This window comes from Salvelinus sp. IW2-2015, linkage group LG16 (genome assembly GCF_002910315.2).
Source record: "Salvelinus sp. IW2-2015 linkage group LG16, ASM291031v2, whole genome shotgun sequence".
NCBI lineage: Eukaryota > Metazoa > Chordata > Actinopteri > Salmoniformes > Salmonidae > Salvelinus > Salvelinus sp. IW2-2015.
In genome coordinates, this window is record NC_036856.1 from 2,919,996 (window position 1) to 2,943,637 (window position 23,642).

Genomic DNA, 23,642 nt, shown 5'->3' on the forward strand with positions numbered 1-23,642 from the left:
ACGGACCGGGTCGTAGCTGGCTTCTCCACCTACCGTTTACACATTCTCCAAAACATGGATATTGTTCAGTTCTCAAGTTCTGTGATGTAGAAGAAGTTCCTTTGTTCTCTCTGTGTCTCTTTCTGCATGACCAGGAGGAGAGAGTCTCCTCCAGGAATTTACGACCTGAGATAACAGAACCTGGGTGTAGGAGGTTGAGAGGGGGAAGCCACTCACTATACCCAAAGAGGGCCACGTCATGACAGTCTATACAAGCAAGTCAAACACCCATGAGTCCAAATCTACTCCACATCTCCAAATCATAAAACTCATGTCATATACAGTGTCAATATTTATGATCACTGTTTGTTACAAGATGACATGTCGTCATAGCCTGGGTTGTTCTGAACAGAATGAGCCTATGAAGGACATTTGCCTCAGCAAACGCACCTGAATGCGCTCATGACTACTTTCTATGGACACCAAAATTACGATCTGTTTCTCCGAATAACCTTGTGAAAGCCTAACACTGTAAGATCGTATGTTGACAAGAGATCAAGCACACCTGACCCAGATTGTGATTTATAATGTACCGTTTTTGTACAACAACAGAAATTGTGTGCATGGCGGGGATGCAGGGTTGTGTTCCAAAATAATGCTTGCTCTAGTTCCTCAACGACACAGCTCGGAGAGCTCAAAAAAGTACCTTATAGATGAAGATTTCTTTGTCATAAAAGTGCATTGAAATTGCTTAGAAACTGCACACTTTGAAGAGGTGTATGGCCACTTGGAGACACCAGTCAGTCATCTCACTCAAACCCTTGTAATTTTTTTGTCTTATGTTGCACCTTCCCCTACATTTTTCATGTTACTGAATCTATCCAGAGTATTTTAAGATTTCGTTATCAACAAATGTTACGAAAAGTACAGTCAATGTAAAATGCACAGAAAGTGAACAGTGTAATATTTGGATTCAGACTTGTCAGGTAAACTGTTGTGTACTCACCTTTTGGTTAACAACAAAAAATCCCATTATCTCCAAACTGTTCCCTATCAATTGCTACCATGGATGCATTTTCATATTTGTTCTGTAAGAAACATTTAAATTTAGCCCTATATATATAGGCCAATTCCCACGAGTGCAACGGGTGAACGCCCACCGTAGCAAAACGGGCATTTCTTATTAAACTAGCTGGTGGTACCTCCTTGTTCTGGACCCCAGATGTGTGGCTCAGTGGCACAGAGTACTGAGTCACTCATCGTCCTCAACTGGCCACCCACAGTGAATCAGGATCAGACTGTTTCTGTTGACCCTCCTGACTGACTCTCTCTTGCAGGACTTCTCGAATGACGACACCAAGCTGGAGTACAATGTGGACGCAGACAATGGCATCGCGATGGAGGGCTACCTGTTTAAGAGGGCCAGTAATGCCTTCAAGACATGGAACAGGTCAGCTGCAAGAAATTATGCTCTTTCTTATTTCTTCCCTCATTCTCTGACATTCCCTCTTTTTTTCTCTCTCTCCTTCTCCCCCTTGTCTCTCTCTTTATTGTTCTCCCCCGTTTCTCTCTCTCTTTCGCTCTCTCTCTCTCCCTTCACCTTCCCCCCCTGTCTCTTTCTGGTCAAGCTGATATGTCCCCGAGCACAGCTTCACCAGTGCACTAAACTCCACAATACATGTCCAGTATGTTGAACATGCATGGAAGAAGTAATCTTTATGTCCTCTAACTGTATGGTGATTAGGGTGGAGAGGTGATAATTCTCTGTTTAGTATGAATCCGCCCATGGCCCTAGTCAGCCAGGTGGGAAGGATGGAGGGAGGTAGGGATGGATAGAGGGAGGGATTCAAGCTGCTGAGGCGGCGTCTCCATGGCGATCAATAGTGACATGTGGCGTAGTCAACTGACACCACGGGGAGCGCTGCCTGATTGGCGCATGGCTCTGTGTGCTGCATGGAGTTAGCAATTAGACCTCCAGCTCTTTATTGTCCTGTAGCCTCCAAAGCCATTCCCTGTACTGCAAGTTGGATGTCTCTGGAACGGGCCCTCATACCACCCTCATGGAGTCTGTTTCTGACCGTTTGAGCAGACACATGCACAATTGTGGCCTGCTGGAGGTCATTTTGCAGGGCTCTGGCAGTGCTCCTCCTGCTCAAAGGCGGAGGTAGCGGTCCTGCTGCTGGGTTGTTGCCCTCCTACGGCCTCCTCCACGTCTCCTGATGTACTGGCCTGTCTCCTGGTAGCGCCTCCATGCTCTGGACACTACGCTGACAGACACAGCAAACCTTCTTGCCACAGCTCGCATTGATGTGCCATCCTGGATGAGCTGCACTACCTGAGCCACTTGTGTGGGTTGTAGACTCCGTCTCATGCTACCACTAGAGTGAGAGCACCGCCAGCATTCAAAAGTGACCAAAACATCAGCCAGGAAGCATAGGAACTGAGAAGTGGTCTGTGGTCACCACCTGCAGAATCACTCCTTTWTTGGGGGTGTCTTGCTAATTGCCAATAATTTCCACCTTTTGTCTATTCCATTTCTACAACAGCATGTGAAATTTATTGTCAGTCAGTGTTGCTTCCTAAGTGGACAGTTTGATTTCACAGAAGTGTGATTGACTTGGAGTTACATTGTGTTGTTTAAGTGTTCCCTTTATTCTTTTGAGCAGTGTATTTATATTTCATTAAATCTATAACCATTTCAATTTACTTTCTTAACTAACTTGTTTCTCTGACTACTGAGAATAGTTGGAATGCTAGCATGCATTTCAGAGTCAACCTTCAGCCTCTGAGATAAATGCGATAAATTGTGTCACCCGTTTACCTGTGACCGTGACTGCTGGTGTGATCTCCTTTCAGGCGCTGGTTCTCCATTCAAAACAATCAGTTAGTTTACCAGAAGAAATTCAAGGTAAGTCCGATGACTCCAGTAGTGTCCCAAATGGCACCCTATTCCCTATAGGCCCTGGTTAAAAGTAGTGCACTTAATAGGGCCATGTTCTGTTATAATCTCCACCCGGCACAGCCAGAAGAGGACTGGCCACCCCTCAGAGCCTGGTTCCTCTCTAGGTTTCTTCCTAGGTTCTGGCCTTCGTAGGGAGTTTTTCCTAGCCACCGTGCTTCTACATCTGCATTGCTTGCTGTTTGGGGTTTTAGGCAGGGTTTCTGTACAGCACTTTGTGACATCGGCTGATGTAAAAAGGGCTTAATAAATACATTTGATTGAAATAAATTTGATTGATTTAGGATGCAGACTCCAACTGCACCACCCACCATCAAATATACACTACTGTTCAAGTTTGGGGTCACTTAGAAATTTCCTCAACTGGCAGCTTCATTAAATAGTACCCGCAAAAAAACAGTCTCAATGCCAACAGTGAGAAGAGGAGCCACTTCTTCACTGTTGACATTGAGACTGGTGTTTTGCGGGTACTATTTAATGAAGCTGCCAGTTGAGGACTTGTGAGGCGTCTGTTTCTAAAACTAGACACTCTAATGTACTTGTCCTCTTGCTCAGTTGTGCACCGGGGCCTCCCACTCCTCTTTCTATTCTGGTTATAGCCAGTTTGCACTGTTCTGTAATGGGAGTAGTACACAGTGTTGTGCGAGATCTTTAGTTTCTTGGCAATTTCTCGCATGGAATAGCCTTCATTTCTCAGAACAAGAATAGACTGACGAGTTTCAGAAGAAAGTTCTTTGTTTCTGGCCATTTTGAGCCTGTAATCGAACCCACAAATGCTGATGCTCCAGATACTCAACTAGTCTAAAGAAGGCCAGTTTTATTGCTTCTTTAATCAGCACAAAGTTTTAAGCTGTGCTAACATAATTGCAAAATAGTTTTCTAATGATCAATTAGCCTTTTCAAATTATAAACTTGGATTAGCTAACACAATGTGCCATTGGAACACGAGTGATAATGGGGCTATGTAGATGTTCCATAAAAAATCTGCCGTTTCCAGATATAATAGTCATTTACAACATTAACAATGTCTACACTGCATTTCTGATCTTTCTGATTTGATGTTATTTTAATGGACCAATTATTTAAAAAATTAAACAAGGACATTTCTAAGTGACCCCAAACTTTTCAACGGTACTGTACATGTTTCACTTCCAGCCCAATATTCCCCCTACATTTTTTATGTCATGAAGTAGCGTTGAATAAGGAGCACAGTTAACAGATGATGAGTTTGTGGAATGTGGAGGAAAACAATTCACTCTGCTGCTGGTTACAATGTGAAATCAGAATCTATGAAGCATTTCCATTTGCGCATGTGTGTCAGAGCGCTGTGTGTGTGCAATTGTATCTGAGTTGTGTGTATTGTGCATTGTAGTGTGTTCGTTTTACTAAGACTGTGTGTGTTCTCCTTACCCAGGATAATCCCACAGTGGTGGTGGAGGACTTGCGGCTATGCACAGTCAAACACTGTGAGGATATCGAACGCCGCTTCTGCTTTGAAGTGGTGTCCCCCACCAAGTGAGTACACACACACACAATATATTGCACATACAGTTGAGGTCGGAGGTTTACATACACTTAGGTTTTTCAACCACTCCACACATTTCTTGTTAACTAACTCTAGTTTTGGCAAGTCTGTTAGGACATCTATTTTGTGCATGACACAAGTCATTTTTCCAACAATTGTTTACAGACAGATTATTTCACTTAGAATTCACTGTATCATAATTCCAGTGGGTCAGAAGTTTACATACACGAAGTTGACTGTGCCTTTAAACAGCTTGTGAAATTCCAGAAAATGAGGTCATGGCTTTAAAAGCTTCTGATAGGCTAATTGACATCATTTGAGTCAATTGGAGGTGTACCTGTGGATGTATTTCAAGGCCTACCTTCAAACTCAGTGCCTCTTTGCTTGACATCATTGGAAAATCAAAAGAAATCAGCCAAGACCTCATAAAAAAATTGTAGACCTCCACAAGGCTGGTTCATCCTTGGGAGCAATTTCCAAATGCCTGAAGGTACCACGTTCATCTGTACAAACAATAGTACGCAAGTATAAACACCAAGGGACCACGCAGCCCGTCAAACCGCTCCGGAAGGAGACGCGTTCTGTCTCCTAGAGATTAATGTACTTTGGTGCGAAAAGTGCAACTCAATCCCAGAACAACAGCAAAGAACCTTGTGAAGATTCTGGAGGAAACAGGTACAAAAGTATCTATATCCACAGTGAAACGAGTCCTATATCAACATAACCTGAAAGGCCGCTCCAAAACCGCCGTAAAAAGCCAGACTACTGTTTGCAGCTGCACATGGAGTCAAAGATCCTACTTTTTGGAGAAATGTCCTTTGGTCTGATGAAACAAAAATAGAACTGTTTGGCCAAAATGACCATCATTATGTTAGGAGGAGAAAGGTGGATGCTTGCAAGCCGAAGAACACCATCCCAATCGTGAAGCACGGGGGTGGCAGCATCATGTTGTGTGGGGGTGCTTTGCTGCAGTAGGGACTGGTGCACTTCACTAAATTGATGGCATCATGAGGAAGTAAAATTATGTGGCTATATTGAAGCAAAATCACAAGACATCAGTCAGGAAGTTGAAGCTTGGTCGCAAATAGGTCTTCCAAATGGACAATGACCCCAAGCATACTTCAAAAGTTGTGGCAAAATGGCTTAAGGACAACAAAGTCAAGGTATTGGATTGGCCATCATAAAGCCCTGACCTCTATCCTATAGAACATTTGGGAGCAGAACTGAAAAAGCGTGTGCGAGCAAGGAGGCCTAGAAACCTGACTCAGTTACACCAGCTCTGTCAGAAGGAATGGGCCAAAATTCACCCAACTCATTGTGAGAAGCTTGTGGAAGGCTCACGAAACGTTTGACCCAAGTTTAACATTTTAAAGGCAATGCTACATAATATTAATTGAGTGTATGATAACTTCTGACCCACTGGGAATGTGATGAAAGAAATAAAAGCTGAAATAAATCATTCTCTCCACTATTATGACGTTTCACATTCTTAAAATAAGTGGTGATCCTAACTGACCTAAGACAGGGAATTTTTACTAGGATTAAAAGTCAGGAATTGTGAAAACCTGAGTTTAAATGTATTTGGCTAAGGTGTATGTAAACTTCAGACTTCAACTGTATACAGTGCATTTGGAAAGTATTCATACCTCTTCCCTTTTTCCACATTTTGTTATGTTACAGCCTTACTCCCCCCAAAAATTATGTTCATCAATATACACACAATCCCCCATAATGACAAAGCGAAAACAGGGTTTTAGAAATGTAGTAGTCAGACCCTTTGTAATGAGACTCAAAATTGAGCATCCTTGATGTTTCTACAACTTGATTGGAATCCACCTGTTATAAATTCAATTGATTGGACATGATTTGGAAAGGATCACACCTGTCTGTATACATTTTTTTCGTAAGTTGACTGAGAACGTGTTCTCATTTACAGCAACGACCTGGGGAATAGTTACAGGGGATAAATAAGCCAGTTATAAACTAGGGATTATTAGGTGACCGTGATGGTTTGAGGGCCAGATTGGGCCCTTCCCCCCCCCGCCGGGGGGGGGAAGGCCCTTCTGCAGCACTCCTGATCAGGCCCTTCTGCAGCACTCCACCAATCAGGCCTTTATGGTAGAGTTGCCAGACGGAAGCCACTCCTCATTAAAAGGCACATGACAGCCCACTTGGCATTTGCCAAAAGGCACCTAAAGGACTCTGACCATGAAAATCAAGATTCTCTGGTCTGATGAAACCAAGATTGATCCTTGATGAAAACCTGTTCCAGAGCGCTCAGGATCTCAGACTGGGGCGAAGGTTCACCTTCCAACAGGACAGCGACCCTAAGCACACAGCCAAGAAAACGCAGGAGTGGCTTCGGGACAAGTCTCTGAATGTCCTTGAGTGGCCCATCCAGAGCCTGGACTTCAACCCGATCGAACATCTCTGTAGAGACCTAAGAATAGCTGTACAGAGATGCTCTCCATCCAACCTGACAAAGCTTGAGAGGATCTGCAGAGAAGAATGGGAGAAACTCCACAAATACAGGTGTGCCAAGCTCGTAGCGTCATAATCAAGAAGGCTCGAGGCTGTAATCACTGCCAAAGGTGCTTCAACGAAGTACTGAGTAAAGGGTCTGAATACTTATGTAAATGTAAAATTGTTTTTTACATTTGCTAAAATTTCTAAAAAGTTTTTTTGCTTTGTCATTATGGGGTATTGTGTGTGGATTTATGAGGGGGGAAATTATTGAATCCATTTTAGAATAAGGCTGTAATGTAACGAAATATGGAAAAAGTCAAAGGGCCTGAATACTTTCCGAATTCACAGTGCCTTCAGGAAGTATTCACACCCCCTTGACTCCTTCCACATTTTGTTTTGTTACAGCCTGCATTTAAAATGGATTAAATTGAGATTTTCAATTGTCACTGTCCTATACACAATACCCCATAATGTCAAAGTGGAATTATGTTTTTCAACATTTTTACAAATGAATGAAAAACTGAAATGTCTTGAGTCAATTACTATTCAAGTTGAGGATGGGTCAACAACATTGTAGTTACTCCACAAAACGAACATAATTGACAGTGAAAAGAAGAAAGCCTGTATAGAATAACAAATATTCCAAAAAATGCATCCTGTTTTGAAATAAGGCAAAAACTGCAAAAAAATGTGGCAAAGAAATAAACTTTTTGTTCAGAATATAAAGCGTTATGTTTGGGGCAAATCCAATACAACACATCACTGAGTACCACTTCTCATATTTTCAAGCATGGGTTTATTTTCAAGCGTCATGTTATGGGTATGCTTGTCATCGGCAAGGACTAGGGAGTTTGTTATGATAAAAAGAAACGGAATAGAGCTAAGCACAAGTAAAATTCAAGATGAAAACCTGGTTGTCTGCTTTCCATCAGACCTTGGGAGACAAATTCACTTTTCAGCAGGACAATAACTTAAAACACATGGCCAACTATAAACTGGAGTTGCTTACCAAGATGACATTGAATGTTACTGAGTGGCCTAGTTAGAGTTTTGACTCAATTTTCAGCCAGGTGTACAAAGTTGTGACTTACTCAGAAAGACTGCCAAAGGATATTTTAACATGTATTGACTCAGGGGGTTGAATACTTATACTCATGAATACTCAGTATATATTAGTGGTATTTTTCAAATTTTCTGTAATTTAAAATAAATAAATAATTATCCACTTTGACAGAGTATTTTGTGTAGATCATTGACCAAAAAAAACACTTTGTAACACAGCAAAATGTGCAAGAAGTTTAGGTGTGTATACATTTATAGATACAAGTGCACTCAGAAATGCGCACACACCGAGAGGGAGACACACACATACACAAACGCGCACACACACAGCGACACATAGTGAAGAGCTCCAGTAGCAGGCCAGGGGACAGACTGATGTCTCTTTGTGTCCCTCCCCTCTCAGGAGCTGTATGATGCAGGCGGACTCTGAGAAGCTGAGGCAGGCCTGGATCAAAGCTGTCCAGAACAGCATCGCCACCGCCTTCAGGGAGCAGGGAGAGGACGCTGAGGTGAGTCACCACACACTGGCTTAACTTATGCAATCAATCCATTATCTCAATGTCAGGACGAAAATAATCAGACATACCTCGTAGACAAAAGATGTGAACAAAAATAAAGGATATCCTTCTAGTGTGCTGCAACCCCTCCGTGTGTCTGTGCGTATCTGTCTTGCCTGACAAATCTATGTGGTCTGTGACAATAGGCAATAAAGTAATCTTCTTCTAGAGAGTGTGTGTGTGTGTCTTGTGTATAACATCATGTACTCGACTTTCCACACCAGAAGCTGGACCGGAAGTCTTCCACGTCGACTGGCAGCCTGGAATCAGGCGGCGAGCCCAAAGAAAAGTCACTAAAGGGGGAGAGTGCCCTCCAGAGGGTCATGGTCATTGGGGGCAATGCCTGCTGCTGCGACTGTGGCCAGCCTGACCCTCGCTGGGCCAGCATCAACCTGGGCATCACCCTCTGCATCCAGTGCTCTGGAATACACAGGTACATTCCTATCACTGCAAATACTACACACCAAGGCACTACTGTATACAAGTACCAAACTTCATATGTATTCACCAACGTACTATACCGAAGTACCATCAAGATGACACTGAGATAATACTTTGGACTTATCTTACCATGGTATTATAAAGGTACTATACAACAAGGTACTAGACTGGTGCTATACAACAGTACAAATGTTCAACGTTTTGTTACTAGATGGAAATAATAATACAAAAAATCAAAGGCTCAGCAAATTTGGCCCGAAGTACATTTTGGAATGTACTCTCTTACTGACTGTACACTCCCACCTTGTGGCCACAGCACACACTACACCCTCAATGGACCAGCATGTAATGCAAACTACACAGCCTTTGGAGCTGTGTGGAGTCATTTAGTTATTTTTAGACAATATCATTGATGTTTGAGTTGCTAACAGACTCTCCATCTGCAGGAGTCTGGGGGTCCATTTCTCCAAGGTGCGCTCACTCACCCTGGACTCATGGGAACCGGAACTACTCAAGGTGAGAAAAGAGAGAGAGAGTGGGAGGAGGGTTTGCCTAACAGATGGGCCTAAAGGTGTCCACATGCTTCCCAGACGAAACAGTTCCTACATATATTATGACAACATTTTGTGACATGTTTGTCTACGCCCCTTTGCCGGTGATTGGTCAACAGTAGGGATTCTTCAATAAAGTCTTTGTTGTCATTCAATTGAGAAAAACTGAACCAAACAACAGGTGTAAAATTGCGTGAATTAATGACAAATTTCTTGAGTAATTTTAGATTAATTCAGACTATTTTGAGGAAGTGTATACTGGCTGCGGCGTCTCAAAATGGACAAACAGTACTATTGCCGCTTTTTTTCTTGTTATTCAAGCTAAGTTCTTTTAAGGGAGTATGCAAGAACACTTGTTTGGACGGGCGAACTGAAGCATGCAGAAGCCTTAAGGCAGCTTACATACTTAATTGTCTCTTTCAGACTTTCACATACTCAGACTCTTTTACATTCATTGGTGAGAAATAAATGCTCAAATGTAATGGTTACAGATTACAGCGGACTTCACGTCATGACTTTATGGCTACGTTTACACAGGCAGCCCAGTTCTGATCTTTTGCCCAATTATTGAGGGGGAAAATCTGACTTGGGCGGCCTATATAAACACAGCCAAAACGTCATGACTTAACCGACTTTTTATATGTCATGATTTTACATGCCTGACTTTATATGTCACTTTACATTAAATGTGGCATGTTGTCCTCTGAATGTGCTGGTTAATTTTGACACATAGTAACTTTATTCCTTGTTTGTTTGTGTGTGTGTGGTACACAGCTGATGTGTGAGCTGGGGAACGGGGTCATCAACCAGATCTACGAGGCTCGGAGAGAGGAACTGGGAGCCAAGAAGCCAAGTCCAGCAGACCCCAGGTACGGTACTGCAACTTCTCTGTCTACCATCATGGAGACAAGGGTGGCGATGGTTAACGTTAACCATTGGTTTGGCCATTGATTGGATTGATTGATGATGACGAATATTAACATTAAAGGGACAATTCATGGCACTTGCAACATTAGAGTTGTGGATTATTCATCCATGAACCTCATTAAATAAACACTGTACAGCTAGTCGATTTGGATAAAAGCATCTGAAAAATTACATTCTATTTCTATTAAATAAATAAAGGGTAGCCCCACATAAGTAGCAAGTGTGATACTACAGCATGTGTGTAATAGTATTGCTCAAAGACTGCCATCTTTCCTTGGGTTGCCAGATTGGTTTAATTTGTTGAATTCACTCTCAAGATTGCTTGCCGTATTTGCCTGGGTTGCCAGATTTGTTCAGTTTGTTGAATTCACTTTCCCTCTGCATCCCATGTCTTTCCCCAGGCAGGAGATCGAGGCCTACATCAGGGCCAAGTACGTGGACCGGCATTTCGTGCGGCGCCCGTCTGACGAGGAGCTGCGCTCCAAGGTGGTGTCCCTGTCCAAGCAAGAGAAGAGGCTGAGCAGCAGTTCGGAGCACCTGCCTCCCCGGCCGCCCCCGCCCACGCCCAAACTCCGGCCCGCCTCCAATTCCTCTAGTCAGTCAGGTAGGTGTCAACAAGTCCCGGATCCAGTCTCTTAAAGGTGCAGCACAAAAACGCCAATCATAGCACCTGTTCCTCTTCCTCTTTGATTTTACACTTGCGAAGACCCCATCCCTCTCAGTCCTCCAAAACAAAAACAATCAAGCATTAGGGCCTGTTACTGTTATTATTATTGACCAAAAATACAGTACCAGCTATGGAGTGTGCCTTTTTAAAGGTACGGCAACAGAATTGCGCTACACTAGTATAATAGAACAACACCATGTCATGCTCAGGACACACAACAGAAGGCACCTTCTCTCCCATCTTCTCTCTTTTTGCTCTCTCTCTTTGAGGTAGCCTAGCCTGTAGTCTTAACTGCTTGTGCTTCTATCCTCTCCTTTCAATCCCTCTCTTCTCCACCCTCCTCCGGCTGCTCTGTGCTTCTGGACTAACCCCTTYCCCCTCGCTGCYTTTTATTCYTTYCTTCCTAMTCYTCCACCTCGTGCCCTTTWCTCTCYGACMYCATCCAYTGYCCTTGCCTAGCTGCYRCCAAGGGCTTGRAGGCSCGCCGYGACTCTCTCTTCTGTCCAGACGAGCTTGACTCGCTCTTCTCCTACTTTGACACCTCCGCCAAGCTTAGGAGCAGTAAGTACGGTTCTGTGTGTTTCGCTCTCCACCTCCCTCCACCCATCTGTACTCACCGCTCAGGCTGTCGACTAATACCCATACCATCCCCCTCACACAACCCCAATCTCACTCTCTAAATGGATAGTGCAGTCATCTTGAATGTATTGGTGTGGAGCATACCATGTGTTCCTCTCAGGGTTGTCTCATCACATGGTTGTGGTCAGTGACTTGTTTATGGGTTATCGTGGCTGTGGGGTCAGCCGGGAAATGGCTTCACTGGGTGTGGTGGCCAAAGTGCACTGACTTCTCTAACCACTTGGTTGAAGTTGGTGAATGTGTGTGCGCTGTTGTGTAGTGACTGTGAGTGATTGTGACTGTTTGGTCCCCCGCAGTAAGAAGTGCGGACAGTGGCATCCAGAACAGTGCTGATGGGAGTAGGGAGATGCTGGCCACCATCCCCTCCACAAACAGCCTGGCTGAAGCAGGTAAGACACATACACACCAGCCTGATGAGTCTCACTTGTACCCAGCCTATAGTGAAATATAGCTAGCTGTTCAATAACCCTATACATGTGCACACATTGAAACTGGAACGCCATATCTTATTTAAATTCCTTTATTTAAATATACTTCTGATTGCCATGACAAACAACAATTTACACCTTGATAACTCCTGATAACCCTTTTACTCCCTCTCTCTTTTTCTACCCCTCCCCCCACCCCCAGAAGCTGCTGAGGCGCCTCCCATGACTATGCCTGCCACCCTGCCCCCTCCGTCGCCCTGTAAGGAGGTGGTGGTGTTCTCGGAGCCCAAGGAGTACTCCCCGGGACTGCAGCTGTACTGGGCCTCGTGTGCACGCAGCCTGCCTGACATGGCCGAGGCCCTGGCCCACGGAGCAGAGGTCAACTGGGTCAACACCGACAACGATAAGAGAACCCCGCTCATCATGGCTGTGCAGGGGGTGAGATGGATGGATAGGATACTTGAGTATTGTGGACAGGCATGGGGAGTGTGTGTGTTAAATGGACTGGTCCTTTTCTAAACATCTGTCACCTGTATGCGTGTGTAAATTTGCATTTCATACCTATTATTCCAGGGCTCTTTGGTGACCTGTGAGTTCCTTCTCCAAAATGCGGCCAACGTGAACCAGCAGGACGCCCAGGGCCGAGGACCACTTCACCACGCCACCATCCTGGGTCACACTGGGTCAGTCTCCCCCTCACTACTTACCACTACCACATCCTCCACTCTTTTACTAGGCCCGTTAAAGACCCCATACAATGACTGCTCTTATAGAGTAGACATTAGAGGCCTGTACAAAAAATACAGCTCCAGCATTAAAGGTCTGTTATTCCTAGACGATTTTACTTGGCTTAATAAGATAAGACTGCTTCTTTGACTCCATCTCAGTCATCTGACCTTTTTTATGTGTTTTGGTTTAGATTAAAGCCATTATGTCAAGCCTCCGCTAAGGCGGTTTGTAAATGATTTGACCATAATAGACCAGGGTAGTATTTGAGGTTATTTGTGTTTGAGGTTAATTGTGGTGACCCAAGTTGACAGTCTATGATCTTTAAGTTCATGTTGGGGTAAAATGTATTGGTCCTTTTGAATTTTTGTTCTCCAATACAGTCAAGTGTGTTTATTCCTGAAAAGAGGAGCCAATCAGAAAGCGGCAGACATTGAAGAGAAAACGCCACTATCCATGGCAGTGGACGCTGCCAATGCAGACATTGTCACATTGTGAGTGTTGTGCCTGTTGGACTTTTTTAATAGAATATATACAGTAGATACTGGATACGTAAAGTGCGTTTATTTAAAAAAAGATATAATGGATACCTGTAACCTTTAAATAAAAGCTAACATTCTGTGTTTGCATCATTAAAATTGTACCGTACACGGGTTGGCAAAACATGAAAGAATTAAGTGACTGTTCTTTCCCCATATCAATCTCTTAACTTTTGTTCAAATCTCGCTCCCCCCTCCCTTTTTCCCAGGCTGCGATTGGCCAAGATGAATGAGGAGATGCGGGAGGCGGAGGGGCCCTACATGCAGTCAGGTCAATATTCCACCAACAGCCCCACCGAGATGCAATACAGGAAGTGCATGCAGGAGTTTATTAACCTGCAGCTGGATGAACCCTAGAGACAGTAGAGCCCAAACAGACAGACAGGACTGGCATCATATCTTTAATAAGCAGACATTTGATGTCCTGTGTTGTTGTTCAATACCTCTATGAAGACTCAGGTCAGCCAGGTGGTAAGCTAAGCTGCATCTTGTGTCTGGAGAAAGGTGCTAGACTTTTATTTACGTGACCGGGGTCAAAGCCATTCGCCGTAGAGCCAGTGTTTTGACTAGTGAACAGCGGTGTCTCGCTGCTCCTTTGAAGTCGTGGCTCTTGTTGTCTGATGCGTTCCAACTTTCAAACAGCCATGTCTTTATTAGTTGCAATGTCTATTCAAAGAGAACTTGCAACAGAGGTCGTCATGACTATCAAATAGCAGTCAAGACTATGTTACGTCAGTCTTGACTATCAGGCAATAATCCTGACTTTTTGAATGACAGTTTTGACAGTCAGACTGTTGAGTAGCTAGCAGTGTCTTGCCATGCACCAGGTGTGATTATTAGTGATTTACCTTAGAGAATATTTATATGCATATTCCTGATATGCTTATGCAATATTTCAGTGTGTTACATGCTTGTATGTTTCCCACAGTGAGTCTTAAATTCCTGTGTAAAAGACCTTGTCTTGTTTGACATTTTTATCGTTACAAGGAAGTATTAATCTTGGCACATTTAATTTTGTGAAAGTGACTTCGGAAAGAATTTATTTTAAAACAACAATTGGATCCATATAAGCATAAACATTGTTGTAAATTATGTATTGTACATAAATATACATACATTTCTATATCATAACAGTATTAAGCAGAATAGGAAGTAAAGTTGAGAGTGATTCTCTGAAGCGGTAATGTAAAACAACACTGCGTGAGTGCTGTGGCTTCTGTGCTTGCATCCTTGTATTTGTTTTTTTTGTATTGTGTGGTATTTTATACACCTGTTTTAAGCTTTGATTTGATTGTTAGTCTACCTGGTTACAGTATGATGCCTGTCAAAATTGAACATTTTCCCCCACTGGGAATCCTGTTCTTTGTCTGACTTTTGACAACATTAATTGACTGTCCTTAATGTTAGCTGACACTATTTAGGGTGTGAATTTAAGTTTAGATATGGGATATCAAGGTGGTAGAGGGCAGTAGTATAGAAAAGTATCCATATTTAACCATTTACATTATTTTACCACATACTAGTTATATAATTACCTTAAACTTATTGGAGTTTAGAAGAAAAAAATGTCAATATAGAACAATGTGAAGCTCACTCGAGTATTGTTGGAAAATAATGAATGAATTAAATGTACCGCTCTTTCATTCTTCATCTCCCCGCTCTCGTAGTCTGTGCCCCTGGCAATGCCCCCGGGCCAGATGGGTAATTTAAACAGGACAAAAAGCACTTTTATCAGACTGCTCCTAGAAGTCCATATAAGACTCCCCTTAGCACTTACTGAACCCTGATCCTGGCCAAAGGGGATGGATACCAGCTGAAAGAGAACACACCGAGACTATGTTGAGCAGGTTGGACAGCCCAGAGGCAAGACATGTACCTCCCCCTTGGTTGTCTGATATGTCAATGGTGGTCTCATGTAGTCCTGCTCTGTGACCCGCCAGTGTGTGTGAGTGTGCACTGAGGAGATTGATTTTAATGATTGTGATGAATAGCGCAGTTCCTGAAAGGTTTTGTCTAAAGGCCTTTGTATGTCGGATTCAGTCTTTGACGATTATCACGTCACACTGTGCAATGTTACCAAATTGGCCACGTCAGCAGACATAGGCTACATCAACTGCATCGGTGTATTTTGATCTGCGCATGAACCAGCACACTGCTTTTCCGCGAGTGAAGTGAGTTCGGAAAAACTGGAAGTATGCCAACTTTATATGTCCAAACAGGCTTTCCCAAAATAAAATGGACGCTGTGGTAGAACGTTTATTTTGATTGCCGATTTTGTGCATTTATCAAAATCCCATCAGGTAGCCGGGTTTCAGATGTCATGTAAACAAGATTATTAGGGAAATCGTTCTTCTTGCACAGCATGTACATGTTTAAATCGAACAATTATATTAATCTGACTAATCACAATAATATTAATCATTAGTGCTGGCTGTGTTCCTATTGGTCTGTCACCGTGGATCGGCTCATAACACCAGCCACACTACAGGATAAAGGCCCCCAAAAAATTGGTCGGAGCCTACGACTGCACGTAGTGGTACTTAATTGGCAGACCCTACGTACCAAGACATCCGACAATCGTTTACGACCTAAGAATTTGCCCACGACTTGGAAACTTTGTCGGGGGGTGACAAAATCATGACATAAGATGGGTAAAATCGTAGTCTGCAAAGGCCTTAAGGCTAGAGTTTGCAGTGTGTGTCTGACAGGGTAAGGAAACAACTTGTGCAATTACCTCTGGTGGCCACAAGAGTGCTGCATTTAGAAATTCCCCCCTATTCACCGAATGAGTGGAATATACTGAGGGCTAACAGTTGCGTTTGAATAGCAGCCTAGGTGACAGCATGTTGCTCTTTGGACTTGACGTAATGTAGGCTACTGGATATTTTTCCTCACTATGTAGATTCAGTCAATGACCATAGATTATTGGACCTGTAACAAGAAGGATACTTGATTGAATACGACTGTCCACGTACCGTTTTCCTCTGTAACTTCTGTCATGCTTTAAAAATGCGATGTGAGTGATTATTATTGCCTTAAGGTCAAGAGCAAATACAGTAGTGTTGATTACAAAGACAATGTTTAACACTTTGTTAGTGAAAGAACCTGAAGTGTATGAATGGATCCAATTGAAGTGTGGAACGAGGCTGTCTTGTTACTTAGTCTTTCTATAACTTCACTTTTCTTCTGTACTGTTCTCTTTTTTCCTCTCTCTCCTCCCCGGAGTTTGTGCCTTTCTTCTGTTCTCTCGTTTCTTTTGGGTGCTGAGGCCAACACAGCTGTATTTTTGTACATAAATCATGCACTTTAAATACAATACAGTTGCTAACAAAACTAATCTTGTGGTCATTTTTTCCCGCATCACAATTCACTGCAAAGAGAGGGTGATGCTGCTTCTTTCTTTCATTCTGTCACCTCTTTCTCCTCCACATAATGTGCTTTCTCTCTACTGAGCCACAGTGACACTTTAACAGGTATGGCCAACTTCCTATATTTCTTTCCCTCGCTCTTCAAACCCCTCACCTATATCATGTGCATGCATGTCTGTGACAACCGTTTGAGCTCTCGAAAACTTTCCTTCCGCAGTCTTGCGTTGTATTATACAATAGCAACTTGTTTTCTGCTCTGTAAGTCTCTGCTAGTCTTGTACTTACACTGTAATGGTTTACTTTGTACTTGCAGGAGATGAAACCTACCAAGACATTTTCCAGGACTTTTCCCAGATGGCGTCAAACGACCCGGAGAAGCTGAACCGCTACCAGCAGTACGACTCGCAACAGAGGCCATGAGGGAGATGCTACAACTCAGGAGGACCCGCCTGGAAGTGTGCAGATAGGTCCGCAATTCTAACGGGGTGTGCTCAGCACCAGAAGGCCGTTTCTCCAGAACTTCAATGGCGAAGGTGTCTGTCATATATCGCTTTTTAATGGTCTACATTTTTACCCCTCGAGTAAAAAATACATTTCAATGTGGTGTTTTGTTGTTGATCCATAATAAGCACCTTTTGGTAGCATGTTTTCATAGCATTGATCTATTGTATATTAAGCTACAAGCGAGATTCATGTCACAATGTTAAACATTAAGGTTAATGGTCATCCTCCAGGTAAACATATCCTGCCATCTTACTTAATTGCACAAGGTCCCACTTTCCTAGTCTTAAGTCATCACTGATGTTTACAGTGAAACTTTGAGTCGATGTAGAGTGCACGTTGCTGGTTTGTCACTCTTCCGATAAAAGCCCATAATGTGGCACATGCAAAGATTTTGATAGTGGGTATTTTTGATGACAATACTTGTGATTTTAGGGGTAAAAATGAATTGTCAGATACCAGACTAGTTATCTGTTTGTGTGGGGTAGTGTTTTTGTTTTGTTGTGTGGGGGAAAACAAGCCTTATGATGTTTTGGAGTATCATTTCATATTCAATCTCATTTTGGGATTGAACCCGGAAGCCAGCCGCACCAATGTGTCGGAGGAAACACTATACAAGTCAGCGTGCATGCGCCCGGCCCGCCACACGAGTCGCTAGAGCGCGATGGGACAAGGACATCCCGGCCGGCCAAACCCTCCACTAACCCGGACGATGCTGGGCCAATTGTGCGCCGCATCTCAGTTGCGGCCGGCTGCGACACCGCCTGGGATTGAACCCGGGTCTGTAGTGACGCCTCTAGCACTGCCTTAGACCGCTGCGCCACTCGGGATGCACTGTGTTTGGCCCTTTCTGTATGTTCATGTTTGAGTTTAGGTCCCCATATTGTAGTACCCGCTGTTTCTGAAATGCTAACTATTGTATTTTTGCCTCCTGCTCATTGGATAGCAAAAAACAACACCTACAAACAATCAGTGTAGAGGAGGAGACCGGTAACCTTTTACTGCACTGGGCTAAATCATGGTAATCTTAAACAAATCTACAAACCTCATGGTTATGGGCTTAAAAACAATACACCTGTATGTACCATGTCAGAGTTTAAATGTATTAAATTGAGTTTATATCCCAATATTACACACACACACACACACACATCACAAAACTGTTTGAGATACACCAGATGTGTGTTTATAATTATGAAAAATATTAACATTCCACCCATGAGGCCAAAGGTGCTTTTGGTCATTGACTGCAGGAAAGTGCTACAGAAGGATTTCTGAGACTTGGGTGAATGGGCAAGACAAAATATTTAAGTGCCTTTGAATGGGGTATGGTAGTACTTGAGTGTGTCAAGAACTGCAACGCTGCTGGGTTTTTCAAAAATGTCCAGTGTGTATCAGGAATGGTCCACCAACCAAAGGACATCCAACTGTGGGCTGTGGGAAGCAACGGAGTCAACATGGGCCAGTATTCCTTTAGAATGCTTTCGACAACTTGTAGAGTCCATGCCCCGACAAATTGAGTCTTTTCTGAGGGCAAAGGGGGGGGGGTGCAACTCAATATTCTGTGGATACATACTACTGTCACTCTTTTCGGCATTGCATTTACAATACGAAGAGCTCTTCAGCCCGTTATACCTGGTGCTAACATGCTTCCTGTGTCCGTATCGGCTCCACATTCTGATTATGCCCACATTTTTATACCTGCCAAAAAAAAAAGATTCCTGACTACTTCTGGATGTAGTCTGGAACGTAACATTTCTTTGACTCTCACCTATAAAAACCCACCCACTGACCAGTCGCTAGGCTCGGCCCACTGAGCTTTCATCCAACCAATCAATTCATCCCTGAAGGTGGTCAGGAAGATCTGTTCTTCAAATTGTCTATACCTGTCTAAAAATGTGGGCACAATCAGAATGTGGACAAGATCAGGACATGTTATCAGCAGGTATAAACGGGGCTATACTTAATACAACATGGGATATCTCTTGTACAGCTTTTGTATATGCCTACGTTAAATATAAAGTAGTGGTACCAGAATAATTAAATAAGCTCTTGTAAATGCTGTTCATTTTCTTAAATTTTGTATTTTTATATTTTCTCTCCCTATACCACTCATATGTATACTATCCATGTAATTAAGGACTATATTACATTTACTGCAAATAGTGGACTGAAAATGTATTGCTGAATATTGAATTGTTTGTTTGCTTGTTTGTCAATTGATTTTATAAATACATTTTCCGTTGTGATTTTGTCTTCATGAATTTCAACAACAATTACAGCAATAATTAAGGGCTTTATCATACACAAAATTGAGTTTGGCTTCCATATTAAATGTCCTGTCCTCATTTTATCCCTGATACATTGATGTTATCGGTTCCTTCTGAGAAATGTCACCCACTCTCTTCCAAGCAGAGTCCTTACCTCATGAAGGATTTATGTTCCTCCATGGAAGGCAGGCGAATACAAACAATGCATGTGTCTCAGCCTCACAACAGTGATGTCACAGAGAAAGGATCACCACGTCGGCAACATAGTGAACATACAGGTAACTGCCAAAATAAAGGAAATAATTGAGTAAATTAGGGATACAACGTATATTGAAAGCAGGTGGTCCCACAAGTGTGTTTCCTGAGTTAATTAACATCCCATCATCAGTTGCCCATTATTTTAGCTGAGAATGACTAGAAAAAGAGCTTGACTTGAAAGAGGGGTTTCAAAGGGTGTCAGAATCCAGCTCTCAACCTAATTGAAAACCTACATTTATTTATTCATTTTTTATTTAACTAGGCAAGTCAGTTAAGAACACATTATTTACAATGATGCCTACCAAAAGGCCTCCTGCGGGGGCTGGGATGTATAGAGTGCAGTGATGTGTCCTATAAGGAGCATTGGTGGCAAATCTGATGGCCGAATGGTAAAGAACATCTAGCCGCTCGAGAGCACCCTTACCTACCGATCTATAAATTACGCCTCCGTCATCTAGCATGGGTAGGATAGTCATCTGAATCAGGGTTCGTTTGGCAGCTGGGGGTGAAAGAGGAGTGATTACAATAGAGGAAACCAAGTCTAGATTTAGCTTTAGCCTGCAGCTTTGATGTGTACCGTCTAGCCATACTCCCAAGTACTTGTATGAGTTGACTACCTCGAGCTCTAAACCCTCAGAGATAGTAATCAGACCATGGGGAGAGGGGCATTCTACCGAACCACATTACCTTTGTTTTGGAGGTGTTCAGAACAAGGTTAAGGGTAGAGAAAGCTTGTTGGACACTAAGAAAGCTTTGTTGTAGAGCATTTAACAGCCAGGGAGGGGCAAGCTGAATATAAGACTATCATCTGCATATACATGGATGAGAGAGTTTCCTACTGCCTGAGCTATGTTGTTGATGTAAATTGAGAAGAGCTTGGGGCCTAGGATTGAGCCTTGGGGTTCTCCCTTGGTGACAGGCAGTGGCAGAGACAACAGATTTTCTGACTATACACTGCACTCTTTGAGAGAGGTAGTTAGCAAACCAGGCCAAAGACCCCAATACTCCTTAGCCGGCCCACAAGAATGGAATTGTCTAGCGTATCAAAGGCTTTGGCAAAGTCAATAAAAATAGCAGCACAACATTGCTTAGAATCAAGGGCAATGGTGACACATCCATAACCTGATCGGAAACCAGATTACATACCAGAGAGAATTCTATAGACATCAATAAAGCCAATCAGTTGATTATTGACAGGTTTTTCCAACACTTTTGATAAACAGGGCAAAATAGAAATAGGCCTATAACAGTTAGGATCAGCTTGATCTTCCGCTTTAAATGAAGGACGAACCGTGGCTGCCTTCCAAGCAATGGGAACCTCCCCAGAAAGAAGAGACAGGTTAAAAAGTTTGGAGATAGGTTTGGTGATGATAGGGGCAGCAACCTTAATGAAGAAAGGGTCTAAACCATCTGACCCAGATGATTCTTTGGGGGTCAAGTTTCAGGAGCTCCTTTAGCACCCCGGACTCAGTGACTGCCTGCAGGGAGAAACTTTGTAGCGGGGCAGGGGAAAAAGAGGGAGAAGCATTGGGATAGTTGCATTAGAAGTGGTGGGAGATGAGGAAATGTTGGACGGGCAAGGAGGCATGGCTGAGTCAAATAGGAATCCTGACTTAATGAAGTGGTGATTAAAGAGCTCAGCCATGTGCTTCTTATCAGTAACAACCACATCATCAACTTTAAGGGACATGGGCAGCTGTGAGGAGGAGGGTTTATTCTCCATGTCTTTGACCATTTTCCAGAACTTCTTGGGGTTAGACCCACAGAGAGAGATCTGCTCCTTAAAGTAACTAACTTTGGCCTTCCAGATAGCCTGAGTGCACTTATTTCTCATTCGCCTGAACGAGAGCCAGTCAGCCTGAGTATGTGTGTGCCGAGCCTTTCGCCAAATGCAATTCTTGAGGTGGAGTAACTCTGCAAGATCACAGTCAAACCTGTTTTTAATTCTCATTTTCTTTATGGGGATGTGTTTAACAATACCACTGAAAATATCAAAAAAGAAGGTCCAAGCGTCTTCGACAGAGGCCAGTTTCTGAAGGAAGGCTTGCTCATTAAAGTTTCTTAGCAAGCGTCTATGACAAATCAGGACAGGTCGTTTCAGCTGAGCAGCCATTACGAACACAGGTTGTAAAACAGTGATCACTAAGGTCATTACAGAAAAAACCAGACTGATACCTATCAGGATTATTTGTGAGGATAACATCAAGAAGAGTAGCCTTTTCTGGGTGTTTGGAGTCATATCTGACTAGACCGGACACACGCGTTTGCCATCGCGCGCATGTTGATTTTGTCTATCCCGACCAGACGGGACTAGGACACGCAGGTTGAAATATCAAAACAAACTTTGAACCAACTATATTAATTTGGGGACACGTCGAAACACATGAAACATTCATGGCCAATTAGCTAGCTTGCTGTTGCTAGCCAATTTGTCCTGGGATATAAACATTGGATTGTTATTTTACCTGAAATCCACAAGGTCCTTTGTAGATTTTTAACCCATTTTGTTTTCTCTACTCCGACAATTAATCCACAGATAAAACGGGAAATCTAGTTAGTTTCTAGTAATCTCTCCTCCTTCAGTCTTCTTCTGTGGATTTTATATGGCGGTTGGCAACCAACTTGTATTACCACCACCACCAACTGGACTGGAGTGTGGGTCTCAATTCATCGGTCAATCATCCACGTGGGTATATGCTCCTAAAAAGGTGGGACTTGCAGCGTGTCACTCGTCAAAAATAGAACCAAGTTCTATTTTAGCGCCTGGCTACGAGGAGCAATTTGGATGAAATTATTGAATAATGTGTACATTTATTTTATAACGCGAGCGGTGTGGTCAGCATATTATGGGAGATTCTGGAGCGGCACCTGAGATAGCCTTTTCCACCACCGTCAACAAAACACCAAATAATGGAATTTCTCGTGGAAGAATGGTGTCGCATCCCTCAATAAGGTTCCAGACACTTGTAGAATCTATGCCTGGGGTGTCAAACTCATTCCATGGAGGGTCTAGTGTCTGCAGGTGTTTACTTTCAATTAAGCCCTAGACAACCAGGTGTGGGGAGTTCTTTACTAATTAGTGACCTTAATTCATCAATCAAGTAAAAGGGAGGAGAAAAAAACTCGCACACACTCGGTCCTCAGTGGAATGAGTTTGACACCTGTGATCTACGCCAAGGCTCATTGAAGCTGTTCTGGTGGCCCAATGCCACATTAAGACACTTCCGGTTGAGGTTTCCTTTACTTTGGCAGTTACCGGTACATCCCTGATGGCTTACCCACTTAAATAATTACACTTCGTTTATTTCACCTTGTGCAAAAATGTAAGGCATTCAGTCCTCTATTCCTCCGATGAGCTATGGTGTGTTTAGGTGTGTTCCAGGGCAATGGTTTTGGAACAATCACAATATGTACTGCTAGCCTGGTCACATAAGTGTATGTGCTATTGGCAATGGAATTACATCTGCTGTGTAGGCCTGTTACTCATAGTTCATTCTTTGGTACTGTATGTAAAAAATAAAAGGAAAAATCACATTTTGAAAAAACAAAACCAGAATTTGTGAGCCTGGGGAAACGGTTATTTAAGAGCACGGTTATTTAACCTGATACCACAATGCCGACTCAACCTGTATAGATGTACCTGTCGAGGTCTAGACACAGTTTGTGGTGGTAAGGCCATCTGTCCAGTCTGTACCCAGCCCCAGGTCCTAGATCCTAGGCTTTTTTTTTTGAGAAGTCTGCGCTCGGCTCCCCTGCAGAGAGGCAGAGGGCCGCTGCTG

The 23,642-nt window shown here is 43.1% G+C and overlaps 1 protein-coding gene and 1 long non-coding RNA gene across 3 annotated transcripts in view; one reads left to right on the forward strand and one right to left on the reverse strand.

The window, feature by feature from the left end:
- Positions 1–19,581, forward strand: part of LOC111975682 (arf-GAP with coiled-coil, ANK repeat and PH domain-containing protein 2) — a 91,198-nt gene extending 71,617 nt beyond the window's left edge. Inside the window, exons 10-24 of one of the 2 annotated variants that reach the window (XM_070447460.1) lie at positions 1,317–1,429; positions 2,836–2,887; positions 4,353–4,453; positions 8,395–8,500; positions 8,773–8,981; positions 9,436–9,505; positions 10,315–10,409; positions 10,869–11,071; positions 11,594–11,695; positions 12,070–12,162; positions 12,404–12,639; positions 12,775–12,884; positions 13,311–13,421; positions 13,676–13,737; positions 17,148–19,581. In XM_070447460.1, the coding sequence (XP_070303561.1) occupies positions 1,317–1,429; positions 2,836–2,887; positions 4,353–4,453; positions 8,395–8,500; positions 8,773–8,981; positions 9,436–9,505; positions 10,315–10,409; positions 10,869–11,071; positions 11,594–11,695; positions 12,070–12,162; positions 12,404–12,639; positions 12,775–12,884; positions 13,311–13,421; positions 13,676–13,737; positions 17,148–17,254 (1,770 nt within the window). In that variant the 3' untranslated portion in view covers positions 17,255–19,581. The remainder of the gene's footprint in view (positions 1–1,316; positions 1,430–2,835; positions 2,888–4,352; positions 4,454–8,394; positions 8,501–8,772; positions 8,982–9,435; positions 9,506–10,314; positions 10,410–10,868; positions 11,072–11,593; positions 11,696–12,069; positions 12,163–12,403; positions 12,640–12,774; positions 12,885–13,310; positions 13,422–13,675; positions 13,738–17,147) is intronic. The other variant, XM_024004189.2, reaches the window with a different exon arrangement.
- On the reverse strand, positions 17,879–22,515 carry LOC139028927 (uncharacterized). Its single transcript, XR_011481135.1, has 4 exons — positions 22,329–22,515; positions 20,292–20,362; positions 19,760–19,887; positions 17,879–18,862 (listed from the first exon to the last, which is right to left on the reverse strand). It is a non-coding gene; the product is annotated as an uncharacterized lncRNA (long non-coding RNA).
- Between the last annotated feature and the right edge of the window lie 1,127 nt (positions 22,516–23,642).